At 41.1% G+C, this 13,891-nt stretch overlaps 1 protein-coding gene across 1 annotated transcript; it reads right to left on the reverse strand.

Annotated features, from left to right (window-relative positions):
• Positions 1-6,031: 6,031 nt before the first annotated feature.
• LOC121587332 (alpha-1A adrenergic receptor-like) lies at positions 6,032-13,473 on the reverse strand. The gene is made up of 2 exons (XM_041904235.2): positions 12,570-13,473; positions 6,032-6,930 (listed from the first exon to the last, which is right to left on the reverse strand). The coding sequence occupies exons 1-2, from the start codon at positions 13,471-13,473 to the stop codon at positions 6,419-6,421; spliced, it is 1,416 nt and encodes a 471-aa protein (XP_041760169.2). The 3' UTR covers positions 6,032-6,418.
• Positions 13,474-13,891: the final 418 nt, after the last annotated feature.

Consider the following 13,891-nt stretch of genomic DNA (forward strand, 5'->3'; position numbering starts at 1 on the left):
AATACAATGCTTTTAGTTTTTGAAATATTTAGAACTAACTTATTCCTTGCCACCCATTCTGAAACTAACTGCAGCTATTTGTTAAGTGTTGCAGTCAGTTCAGTTGCTGTAGTAGCTGATGTGTATAGTGTTGAGTCATGTCGTTAGTAAAGACTGAAAAAAGAAATGGGCCTAGACAGCTGCCCTGGGGAATACTTGATTCTACCTGGATTATGTTGGAGAGGCTTCCATTAAAGAACACCCTCTGTGTTCTGTTAGACAGGTAACTCCTTATCCACAATATAGCAGGGGGTGTAAAGCCATAACACATATAATACATACGTTTTTCCAGCAGCAGACTATGATCGATAATGTAAAAAGCCGCACTGAAGTCTAACAAAACAGCCCCCACAATCTTTTTATCATCAATTTCTCTCAGCCAATCATCAGTCATTTGTGTAAGTGCTGTGCTTGTTGAATTTCCTTCCCTATAAGTATGCTGAAAGTCTGTTGTCAATTTGTTTACTGTAAAATAGCATTGTATCTGGTCAAACACCATTTTTTTCAAAACTTTACTAAGGGTTGGTAACGGGTTGATTGGTCAGCTATTTGAGCCAGTAAAGGTGTCTTTACTATTCTTAAGTAGCGGAATGACTTTTGCGTCCCTCCAGGCCTGAGGGCACACACTTTCTATTAGGCTTAAATTGAAGATATGGCAAATAGGAGTGGCAATATTGTCCACTATTATCCTCAGTAATTTTCCCTCCAAGTTGTCAGACCCCAGTGGCTTGTCATTGTTGATAGACAACAATACTTTTTTCACCTCTTCCACACTCACTTTACGGAATTCAAAATTACAATTCTTGTCTTTCATAATTTGGTCAGATATACTTAGATGTCAGTGTTTGTTGCTGGCATGTCAAGTTTGCTAATCTTGCCAATGAAAAAATAATTAAAGTAGTTGGCAATATCAGTCGGTTTTGTAATGAATGAGCCATCTGATTCAATGTAATTAGTCATTACTGTAGTGTTTTTGCAGACACCACTGTAATATTTACTGTAGTGTTTTGCGGTCTGTAATATACTGTATTATTTACTATAGTATTCTACAGTATACTACAAAATCCTATAGTAAGTACTACACATGATCGGGATACTACAGTGTGTAGCAGGGGCGAACTTTGGTTTTAGAAGTGGGGGGGACATATTATTATTATTATTAAATTTTTTATCCAGTCGGATAAACACTCCAAACAGCCTACCCGACTGCTCGGAGGCGTCCGCATGGTCCTAAAGCACACCATTGCCTCGTTTTGTATCACATTCCAATGATAAAACTGGGGGGGACAAAAATGCAATTTCAGAATGTGGGAGGGACATGTCCCCCCCGCCCCCAGTGAATGTTGCGCCCCCAGGTGTGTAGTATAGTATTCTACAGTACTGTATACTACAGAATTCTATAGTAATTACTGTACTATTCTATAGTAAACTGTAATATTTTTTTCATGTGGGTATCCATGCAATCACTTTTATTTGTGTGCTTGTGTAAGTGGCGGTCGGTGCCGTTTAAGATGAGGGAGGATATTTTTGTATTTATTGAGCATGGCCTTATTTCTATTACAGCATATTGGATGACTGTCATTCATATTCCATTCACCCAGCTCAATGTAACATTGATAGGTTTAGGCTACTACATGATACTCAAAATTTTCCTATCATGAGGTTGCTACAACCTAGCCTATTAATAAAAGTGTACAATGTAGGTGCACAGGTCGAGAGAAAAAATTTGAGTAATCAATGTGACAGACAGTGACACATTCAATACCGCCTTGCACACTCTTGCCTGCATCTAGCTAATCTAGGGTGTAATAATTTGTCCAACAGTTGCAAACAAGGGTTTCTATTGGACAAATTCAGGTAGGGTTATTCTGTTTGCTTCCGTTTAAGAAACATTTTGCAACAGAATCGGTGGAGTGAATACACCCCTGATCACACGCAAACACAGTTCACTTTCTTTCATAGCAGCCACATACAAACAGTATGATATTTTTGCTCATTGTAGAATTCCTTCACACATCTACGCGCTCTCCTCCTCTCACCTTTTCCCTTCGCTTGTGGACTTCAGTGCACATCACATCAGCTGTCTGTGACCAGGCGGAAAAACCTTTCCAAGCCAAACCTTCATATCATAACCGCTAACCACTACACACAGCCTACATCGTTGTCACCATAACGTCATAGCTAGTCAACATAGCTACTAGAACTAAAGCCTTAGTAAACCCGCTACAATCATGCAAGCAGTTTAGCAGTTACGGTGGCAATACATTAATAAAACCAAAAGCTTGCCTTGACTTGGAAGAGTTCCAGTGTTGGATAGTCTTAGCCAGCTAACTAACATAGCATCCCTCTCTGTTTGAGCCAGGCGTTTGAGTAGGCTAAACTAGCTAGCTGCATTCACTAGCTAAGTGAAAGTGGAAAAAAAATACAACGAAATATACAGTGCTGTGAAAAACGATTTGCCCCCTTTCTAATTTTCTCTACTTTTGGATATTTTTTATACTGAATGTTATCAGATCTTCAACCAAAACCTAATATTAGATAAAGGGAACCTGAGTGAACAAATAACACAACAATTGCATACTTATTTAATTTATTTCATAAACGAAGTTATGCAACACCCAATGCCGCTGTGTGAAAAAGTAATTGCCCCCTTTCACTCAACAACTGTTTTTTCCACCTTTAGCTGCAATGACTCCAACCAAACACTTCCTGTAGTTGTTGATCAGTCTCTCACGTCGCTGTGGAGGAATTTTGGCCCACTCTTCCATGCAGAACTACTTTAACTCAGCAACATTTGTGGGTTTTCAAGCATGAACTGCTCGTTTCAAGTCCTGTCACAACATCTCAATTGGGATTAGGTCTGGACTTTGACTAGGCCATTCCAAAACCTTTTAGCCATTTTCATGTGTGTGTGCCTGACATTCTCCTGTAGAATTCTCTGATACAGATTGGGTGGACAACATGTCAGTTCATGCAGCAAGAACTCTGATAGGTTGGAGGAAATCATCCAGAGGTTGTCATTATTACTGTGTAAGTCTATGGAAGGGTGTGAGAACCATGAGCCTCCTAGGTTTTATTTAAAAAAATGTTTAGTCATTTAGCAGACGCTCTTATCCAGAGCAACTTACAGTTAGTGAGTGCATACATTTTTCATACTGGCCCCCCGTGGGAATCGAACCCACAACCCTGGCGTTGCAAGCGCCATGCTCTACCAACTGAGATACAGGAGGGACTTTGTATTGAAGTCAATGTACCCAGAGGAGGACCCTAGAGGGTGCTGTTGATGCTACTGTAGACCTTCATTGCAAAACAGTGTGTTTTATAAAAAAAATTTGGGGACGTGAATATATTTAGTATAGTTATGTCTAAGAAGGATCACTTTTTTAATGTTTCACTATTTTTATTTTTTGAAATTCACTGAGGAGGATGGTCCTCCTCTTCCTCCTCTGAGGAGCCTCCACTGTGTGGATGCAATCTGCAAATGTGTCCCTGAAACTGGAAAGCCTGAGCTACAGTATGAAGGAACATTTCTCACTGGCTCATGGTGGATTTAGAGGCTTTGGAGCAGTTATGAGGTCAAAACCCATAAAATGATCCCTCAGAATTCCAAAGGAGGAAGTTAATCTTCTATCTGGCAGTGGAGATTGGAAAGTGGTATCGTGGGAATGTTGGAGTACAAAGCAATACTGCCCATGTTTGTTTATGAAACATGTGTGTTCATGAAATCCCCCCAAAAAAGGATTCTCAAAGTGACGTTGAATACGTGACATGGAAGGACATTATCCTCTTGGGTTCCAGCCTGCTGTGGATAGTATAGTGTGATTCATTTGAGATGGGCATTGTGCCTGCCCTCTGACTCCACAGGGAGACTGGGAGGGATGTCACAGTATCACACAGTCACACACTATTCTCACAACGGGACAAGAGCTTGGTAAATGGTAAGACAATGGGAGAAAGATAACATTTTTTTTTTTTTACCACCAATTTCATATGTACAGACTTGACCTATTATGCATTGGTAATATTCTTTATAAGTATACAACTTGAAAACATTACACAAGGAAGACATTATTTGGTCCTTCTTTGGAAATACCTTCACAAACCCCAATATCTTATCAGGAATATCTGGAATAAATAATACATATATTGATATAGCTAAAGTGTAGATCCCAGTAAAATTACTGAGCTCCTTATGGAAAACTTTTTTCTAACACGTATATCAAATCAAATCAAATCGTATTTGTCACATACACATGTTTAGCAGATGTTATTGTGGGTGTAGCGAAAGGGGAGGGGGATATATTTTGCTCTTGGGGAACTATCAGTTTTGGCCTAAGATTAGAATAGTAATTTGGACTGTTTTTCTATTCAAATCAACTGGATAGTAAAGTGTGAAGAGTGGCAAAGACCACCTGAGAGAATGTGCACTTGTCTTAAAGGCCCAGTGCAGTCAAAAACGTGATTTTCCTGTGTTTTATATATATATATATATACAGTGGGGAGAACAAGTATTTGATACACTGCCGATTTTGCAGGTTTTCCTACTTACAAAGCATGTAGAGGTCTGTAATTTTTTATCATAGGTACACTTCAACTGTGAGAGACGGAATCTAAAACAAAAATCCAGAAAATCACATTGTATGATTTTTAAGTAATTAATTTGCATTTTATTGCATGACATAAGTATTTGGTACATCAGAAAAGCAGAACTTAATATTTGGTACAGAAACCTTTGTTTGCAATTACAGAGATCATACGTTGCATGGAGCCCCAGACCGAGGGTGATTGACCGTCATCTTGAACTTCTTCCATTTTCTAATAATTGCGCCAACAGTTGTTGCCTTCTCACCAAGCTGCTTGCCTATTGTCCTGTAGCCCATCCCAGCCTTGTGCAGGTCTACAATTTTATCCCTGATGTCCTTACACAGCTCTCTGGTCTTGGCCATTGTGGAGAGGTTGGAGTCTGTTTGATTGAGTGTGAGGACAGGTGTCTTTTATACAGGTAACGAGTTCAAACAGGTGCAGTTAATACAGGTAATGAGTGGAGAACAGGAGGGCTTCTTAAAGAAAAACGAACAGGTCTGTGAGAGCCGGAATTCTTACTGGTTGGTAGGTGATCAAATACTTATGTCATGCAATAAAATGCAAATGAATTACTTAAAAATCATACAATGTGATTTTCTGGATTTTGGTTTTAGATTCCGTCTCTCACAGTTGAAGTATACCTATGATAGACTCCTGAGTGGCGCAGTGGTCTAAGGCACTGCATCGCAGTGCTAACTGTGCCACTAGAGATCCTGGTTCGAATCCAGGCTCTGTCGCAGCCGGCCGCGACCGGGAGACTCATGGGCGGCGCACAATTGGCCCAGCGTCGTCCAGGGTAGGGGAGAGAATAGCCGGCAGGGATGTAGCTCAGTTGATAGAGCATGGCGTTTGCAACGCCAGGGTTGTGGGTTCGATTCCCACGGGGGGCCAGTATATAAAAAAATAAATAAATGTATTCACTAACTGTAAGTCGCTCTGGATAAGAGCGTCTGCTAAATGACGTAAATGTAATAAAAATTACAGACCTCTACATGCTTTGTAAGTAGGAAAACCTGCAAAATCGGCAGTGTATCAAATACTTGTTCCCCCCACTGTATATCCACAGTATTAGGTTGGAATAATACTGTGAAATTGTGAAAATTATGATGATGCACTTTTAGTGTAAGAGCTGGATGGAGTTTTGGCCTGCCTGGTGGCATCACCAGGTGGTAAATTAGTTAATAGACCAATAAGAAAGAGAGTTCCAATAACAGCTAATTTTCCGTTTTCCCCTTCCCATTCAAACCACTACCAGACAGCCATAGCAAAATTCTTGCTTAAGAAATTGCTCTTTGCTAAGAAGCTTTTTTTTGTTTCTCACTACTGTAAGACGCTCTGGATAAGAGCATCTGCTAAATGACTAAAATGTAAATGTAATGTTTATTTTTGATCATTTTAATTGAATCAATCACAGTAAGGTACTTAACTGTTACCCCAGAAATGAGTTGATATGTAGATACAAATGGCTGCATTGAACCTTTAAAGAGTGTCAACATCTCAAGGTAAGACCTTGGTTTAGTGTGTAAAAACATCATTCATTTAAATCCACTGGCATTGTGTATCTGCAGTCAGAATATTCAAAATATTTCAGAATTTCATCGACCATCTCCACCAGCTATTATTAATGTTCCATCGTTGTAAACTCCACTGGGCTTAGAAATGTATTCACTTTTCACTTTAGTTCCATTAATAGCACTGGACCTTGAGGGTGCATCATCCTTTTGTTTAAGAGAAGATGAGCTACAGTATTCATACCAGAGACATTCAAAATAATTTACTCCATCATTATCTCTGGTTATACAGCCTCTCCATTTTCACACAAAGACAGCTGGTGGATCTTAATGATGGGCAGGGTCCCATGTGGAGGGGGCTCGGGATGGCTGGGCTGCTGGCTGTGGCTCCCGTCTCTGATGCAGCAGCAGGTCTTCAGCAGACTCTTACTGCACAGTTGGGCCACCTTAGCCTGTCCTGTCTCTATCTTCCACTCTCTGCCATCCCTAGAGGAGGGTGTGCGGGACAGGGCTATGGAGGAGGAGGGGCTAAGATGGGAGGGGTCGCCTCTGCCATCTAGTCTCAGAGTGAGAGAATTACCCTGGACATGGGCTTGGCTGAGGCCTGGACCCAGGTGATGAGTGGCTCTGGGCTGGGCTCTCAGACAGCGCACTCCCAGAATACTCTGGAAGGCCTTCTTAAACTCCTGGTTGGAACAGGGGTAGATGATAGGGTTGATGCAGCTGTTGAAGTAGCCCAGCCAGAAGGTGATCTTGAAAACTGTGTCCGAAGGTCTGTATGCTGGGAATATGGAACCTATAATAGGCCACACACACACACACACACACACACACACACACACACACACACACACACACATGCCACACATACAGAGGGAAGAAATCGGATTAACATCAAGGTATTGACGTCAAGGTATTAGTTGTATTCAAATTGCCTTCATAAATCCTGCTGCTTCTGATTACAGAGGCTCATGGGAGAAAGTGTGAAACAGTGTGAGCTGCACACTTAATTGTGCAGTAGATTAAATGGTTTAACATGCCCATTACATGCAGCACTTGTTCTCAGTGCAAATATGAAGGACTTTTCACACCCAATGCTCGACACATTAAAATTATTAAATGGCTTGGATGGCCTTGAATTTGAGCATCTATCTTCAAAGGTAGGATGGGCGAGCTGTCTTGTGAAATTCTTTATTGGAGAAGCTGTTGGAGAAGGTTTAGAGTGGGCTTTTGAATAAAAAAACTGAGTGACGTGGAGATGGATAGAGAGGGAGAGTGAAAGAAAGAGAGCGAGCGAGGGAAAGAAAGGAGGTGAACTTTGAGTAGATAAGATTCCGTGCCAAGTACATCTCAGATGACTACTGTGCAACAAGCAACAGCAATTCTATTACTCTTCTTGCAACTGAATTCATACATTCTGGAGGCTATAAACCCTAAAGGGGGAACTTGATTGCCGTTACTCATGTAGCCTCATTTGTCTATGAAAAGTTAACTCCATAAAGACAGTGATGAAAAACATGCTTTTTTAAGAAAGCTAAACAACTCACTTGGTCTCATTCTCTCCCTCTACTGCACCAAACAGAGGGTATACAGTGATGTATAGCGACTGAAAACAAGATAGAGTGAGCAATAAATAATGGATGATCAATAGATGTGCTCACTTCCCAAGAGAGACGTTGCCATACATCCAGGAAGACAAGGATGCACACTACTGCTATAATACTGTAGCTCACTACCAACACCACCAAATATAATTCATCATGTCAATAATGATTTCAGATTTTTTATTTTATTTTATTTATTTAACCTTTATTTAACCAGGTAAGCCAGTTGAGAACAAGTTCTCATTTACAACTGCGACCTGGCCAAGATAAAGCAAAGCAGTGCGATAAAAACAACAACAACACAGAGTTACATATGGAATAAACAAAAACGTACAGTCAATAACACAATAGAAAATAGAAAATCTATATGCAGTGTGTGCAAATGTAGTAAGTTATGGAGGTAAGGCAATAAATAGGCCATAGTGCAAAATAATTACAATTTAGTATTAACACTGGAGTGATAGATGTGCAGAAGATGATGTGCAAATAGAGATACTGGGGTGCAAATGAGCAAAATAAATAACAATGTAAATAACAATATGGGGATGAGGTAGTTGGGTGGGCTAATTACAGATGGGCTGTGTACAGGTACAGTGATCAGTAAGCTGCTCTGACAACTGATGCTTAAAGTTAGTGAGGGAGATAAGTGTCTCCAGCTTCAGAGATTTTTGTAGTTAGTTCCAGTCATTTGCAGCAGAGAACTGGAAGGAATGGCGGCCAAAGGAGGTGTTGGCTTTGGGGATGACCAGTGAGATATACCTGCTGGAGCGCATACTACGGGTGGGTGTTGCTATGGTGACCAATGAGCTAAGATAAGGTTGGGATTTGCCTAGAAGTAATTTATAGATGACCTGGAGCCAGTGGGTTTGGCGATGAATATGTAGTGAGGGCCAGCCAACGAGAGCATACAGGTCACAATGGTGGGTAGTATATGGGGCTTTGGTGACAAAACGGATGGCACTGTGATAGACTACATCCAATTTGCTGAGTTGAGTAATGGAAGCTATTTTGTAAATGACATCGCTGAAGTCAAGGATCGGTAGGATAGTCAGTTTTACGACGGCATGTTTAGCAGCATGAGTGAAGGAGGCATTGTTGCGAAACAGGAAGCCGATTCTAGATTTAACTGTCTAACCAGACACCTAGGTATTTGTAATTGTCCACATATTCTAAGTCAGACCCGCCGAGAGTAGTGATTCTAGTCGGGTGGGCGGGTGCAAGCAGCGTTCGATTGAAGAGCATGCATTTAGTTTTACTAGCGTTTAAGAGCAGTTGGAGGCCACAGAAGAAGTGTTGTATGGCATTGAAGCTCGTTTGGAGGTTTGTTAACACAGTGTATACAAAATGGTGTCGTCTGCGTAGAGGTGGATCTGAGAGTCACCAGCAGCAAGAGCGACATCATTGATATACACAGAGAATAGAGTCGGCCCGAGAATTGAACCCTGTGGCACCCCCATAGAGACTGCCAGAGGTCCAGACAACAGGCAGATAACAATACCAAAGATGCATGGTAGGCACCAGTGCAACTACCGACTAACGACCACAGCACCAGCAGACAAAATACCACTACCCTTGTGAACATGTGAGCAAACAGTTGCTTAGCTCTTGGTCATGTCTTTATAAATGGCTACTGGAACAAACCAGTCTCAAAATAAACACACTGCCAAGACAGTGATAGCCCTCCTAACCCTTTTGACCCACTCAAATCCCCACAAGGGTTAGTTTCCCTCTTAATGAAGAAATACAGCCTGTCCCAATAAACCAAAGCAAACAAGAATAACCATCCCCAGCCTAACACAATCAATCTTAACTGGAAAACTGTTCTGTGATTTAATACATAACATTGTGACATGTTGTCCAGACATGGTAAGGGAATAGAATCACCACCAAGAAGCGCTAGCTCTCTATTGCAGTTGCTATATTTATGAGCATGAGAGTATATAATACATCGGAATCCTGAGGGGTTCGGAAGGAGTTGACTTGATCTTAAAAAACACTTGATTTGTATTTTCTTCCCACATTCATCCCATACTGAAATGATTAAACTAACAAGCAGACTTGATCTGTCCTTCCTGCTGTGATCACATTGATGAGAATGCCTCTGTGCAAGAGAAATAGATGCTGAGAAAGAGAGAGAGAGAGATGGAGAGAGAGAGCAAGAGATGGAGAGATGGAGAGCGAGAGAGAGCGAGAGAGATAGAGAGAATGGTTGTCTGAAAAGTGTGTGTGAAATATGAGCAGCAGACAGGTCCGGCAGCGTGTGCTCAGCACTCTATAACTTCATGCAGCTCACTCCACCAATCCCCTAATGTTGCCAGAGAGACTAGGGGATCATAAACTGGCTCCCCAAACTCCCAGTGACCTCTGCTACAAGGCCACCTATAGGTTGCTAGGAAGGTTGCTAGGGAGGTTGCTAGGGGGCAGGATAGCAGACAGTCCTTCTGCCTGCTCAGGTCAGAGCCTCATCAGTCTCTCTCCAAGTGGACAAGAGTGATGGAGTGCGTGGACAGACGTGAGTGATGTTGTTATTGAAACTTGTGTGCATTTACTGTTGGTTGTTACTATTGCTAGTCATTAATAGTAGTTGATGCTACTATGTGTTAAACAGTCATTGTCATGTTATGTTTATTATGTATAGTATATTCATTCATATTTCTCTTTGTACACAACCACATCCATTGCATATGTCCTCTGGAAATGAATAGTTTCATTCCAAATCGCTATATATCAATTTTCAGAAATGTTGGTAAATTAGCTTTTATTGTTTAAAGACATTATTAATGAGATTAATGTGTTTTTTCACGATCTAATCATGACATGGGGTTGTTCAATGACAGATGTGTATTTGTTTAAGATCTATCACGTCATGGTTTCATTTCAGAGAGACAAATAATCATGTTTTATTTCCTAAATGCTATATATCCACCTCACTCTCAGATAAATAAGTAGTACTGTACTGCTAGGTTTTACACAGTCAAATGTAACAAATAACTACATTTTTAATAAAGAAATGTACAAATGATACATTTGTGACATCAATATATATAAAAAAAGGTTTTAAAAAGATAATTAAATGCAGTAATATGAGATCTCTATGTAAAACATTTACATTTCACATTTTAGTCATTTAGCAGATGCTCTTATCCAGAGTGATTTACAGTAAGTACATGCGTCTTAAGATAGCAAGGTAAGACAACTACATATCACAGTCAAATACACAGGACACGAACATTCCATTCCAGCTAAACAATGGATATATAGCGTTTAGCAAAAAAACTAACATTTTCATACTCTCTCAAATCTATGAATAAAAAAATCTGACAACAGTAATATTTTATACACACATGAAGGTACCCATAAGCAATCATTTCTGATGAAAAAATACTAATGTGAAAAATGTGTGGATATAGCATTCAACTCTTCAAATAAAGTTTATTATGTGCAACTCTCTGTGAGGTTGCCTTATTCCTCTGACTGGGAAAGGTGTCAGTGAGTCACAGACCAGCCCAACTGGAGAGCCGCTCTCTTTCAACCACAGCAGCTCTTTGATCACACTGAGAAGATGACTGGGACAGAGGCTGACTGAAAGGGACTACCCACACATTCTGAGAGTATCTCTGTTATCTGAAGAATCCTATGATGACCCATTGTCTGGCTAGCCTAGTACCAGACCCGGCCACAGCTTTTACCTTAGTTGCCTGCACTGCATTCCTGAGACACCCAAATTACAGTAACTCCTCAGTGGCCTTCAGAAAAACCATTAAATTAATACCCCAAACTATTAATTTCACAAGCACTTACGGCTGTGGCTGGATAACAAAAATCGACAATGGTGTCTTGGAAATGAATTAATGTAAATGTAAATGGATGTTTCAAACGTACTCTATCTCTCTCTGTAGCTCTCTATCTCTATCACTTTCTAATGTGTGCGTGTGTGTTTTCATGTGCCTGTGCATGTGTGTGTGTAGTTCAAGTCTCTAATGTAGGATAATTTCTTGAGACTGGTATTTTGGCTTGCCTGAAAATCCTCTCAATATTTTCTACACAATAGTGTTACATAAACACGATTATTTCATCAATCAGTTTTCTTTTAAAATAATACTGACTCTATTCAAAACTTGTGATAACATCAGTAAACGCTTATGGCAATTATAGTGTGGTCTGAAATAAAAGCTACTGAAATTACTTTTTTATTTCATTATTTCCACATGAAATACCACATTATTGGTAAGTGTATATATATGCTAATATTTCTTTGGGTCTCGTAGTAAATTAGACTTCAAAGCAGTCATGTGTGACAAGTAAAATAACATCAGGGGGAGGAGAAGATTGACATTTTGCACAGTTGAAACAAATACTTTGATTAGTGTACTCTTTTTAATGATACATTTTAGTTATTTCAGATGGTTTCTATTTGTAAACAAGTTTTAATTTGTGTCATCAATGAAAGTAAATCTTTGCAGATGCAGCCCATTACTGATTAATGCGACAATATACTAAATTTTACATCATCCACATCCAACAACCTCACATAACCTAAAATAACTGATTTATTACACATGTAAATAAACTTTTTTCTACTTCTATGGTTGATAGCGTATGACATGAGAAAGGCATGCATGATATGGTACCAGAGACTGTTGTGAACATCTATTTTGGGAGTCATCCCACACTCCCTCCTACATCTCTGCAATGCAATTTAATTACAAACCCTCATAAATTCCTTTGCCAAGTGTAGATACAACAGGGGGTGGCATTAACAGCATGACACTGCAGCTGTGGAGCACAGTCTACAAGGTAAGGTACAATGGGTACAATGGGTAACACTCACCTATGGGCAGCACCAGGAAGAAAGGCAGCCAGCAGAGCACAAAGCAGCCAACCACAATGCCCAGGGTCTTGGCGGCCTTCTTTTCTCGGGAGAACTTGAGGAGGCGCAGGGCGAAGTGTGTGTGGCTGCGCAGGGCCTCGTCCTCAGACACGGCTGTGTTGCCGCGATGGATCCTCAGCGTGATGCTCTCTGAATCTGACTTGTCTGTTTTGTGCCCCACCCTCAGGCCCCGGCTCTCCTGGCGGGCCACCACATACACCCTGCAGTACATAGACAGTATGATGGCCAGTGGTAGGTAGAAGGAGCCCACAGCAGAGAAGATGGCATAGGCAGGCTCCTCTGTGATCTTACAGATAGAATCATCCTCAGGCACCGGCTCCTTCCAGCCAAACAGAGGGCCGATGGAGATGGTGACAGACAGAGCCCACAGGCCAACCAGGGCCAGCAGTGCCCTGCGCTCTGTCACGATGGCTGGGTAGCGCAGCGGGTAGCTGACCCCGATGTAGCGGTCCACTGAGATCACACACAGGCTCATGATGGAAGCTGTGCAGCACAGCACGTCCATCGCTGCCCACACGTTGCAGAATGGCCGTCCGAACACCCAGTACCCTAGGATCTCAAAGGTGGCAGAGAAGGGCAGCACGATGGAGCTCAGCAGGAGGTCTGCCACCGCTAGGTTGACAATGAAGTAGTGTGTGACTGTTCGTAGGTGTCGATGACAGACCACAGACAAGATAACCAGGATGTTCCCAAAAACCCCAAATATGATGAAGGTCCCAAGTATCAGTCCCAGCGCCACAGCCTTGATCACATTGAGCTCTGGGACAAATGCTTGGCTGCAGTTGGAGCAGTTCTGTGTCGGAAGCTCTGGGGTCATGTTCATGTTGTCTGCTATAGGAACCATCTGTTCTCTATACAGTATTGATACACTGTGCTGCCCTTTACTGTAACAGTAGTCTGATAAACAGACTGCAGACAGTAATGTTTTCTGAGAGAAGACAAGGACATCAGAGCACTTTCCTGAGAGCCATTAAAATAAGGATCACATTAAGTCTGTCATGTCAAATCATAATTTGACTGATGATGTCTCAATCTAATGGGAATTACGATTAATCAAAAATAGAAAGCTATGTTCTTGTTTAAAACACTGAGAGAGACACACATTGTGTATGCAGAGGAATGCTATTTAACAAACAAATGCTAATCCATCTTGAGATTGTCCTTGATGGTAAGCCACAAGTTATAATACAGCTGGTTACTGAGGATCATGTTCATAGGCATAGCTCTGGGGTCCCTCTCTCTGATCTTCCCAATATCTACTT

Source organism: Coregonus clupeaformis, chromosome 18, assembly GCF_020615455.1.
Source record: "Coregonus clupeaformis isolate EN_2021a chromosome 18, ASM2061545v1, whole genome shotgun sequence".
Taxonomy (NCBI): Eukaryota; Metazoa; Chordata; class Actinopteri; order Salmoniformes; family Salmonidae; genus Coregonus; species Coregonus clupeaformis.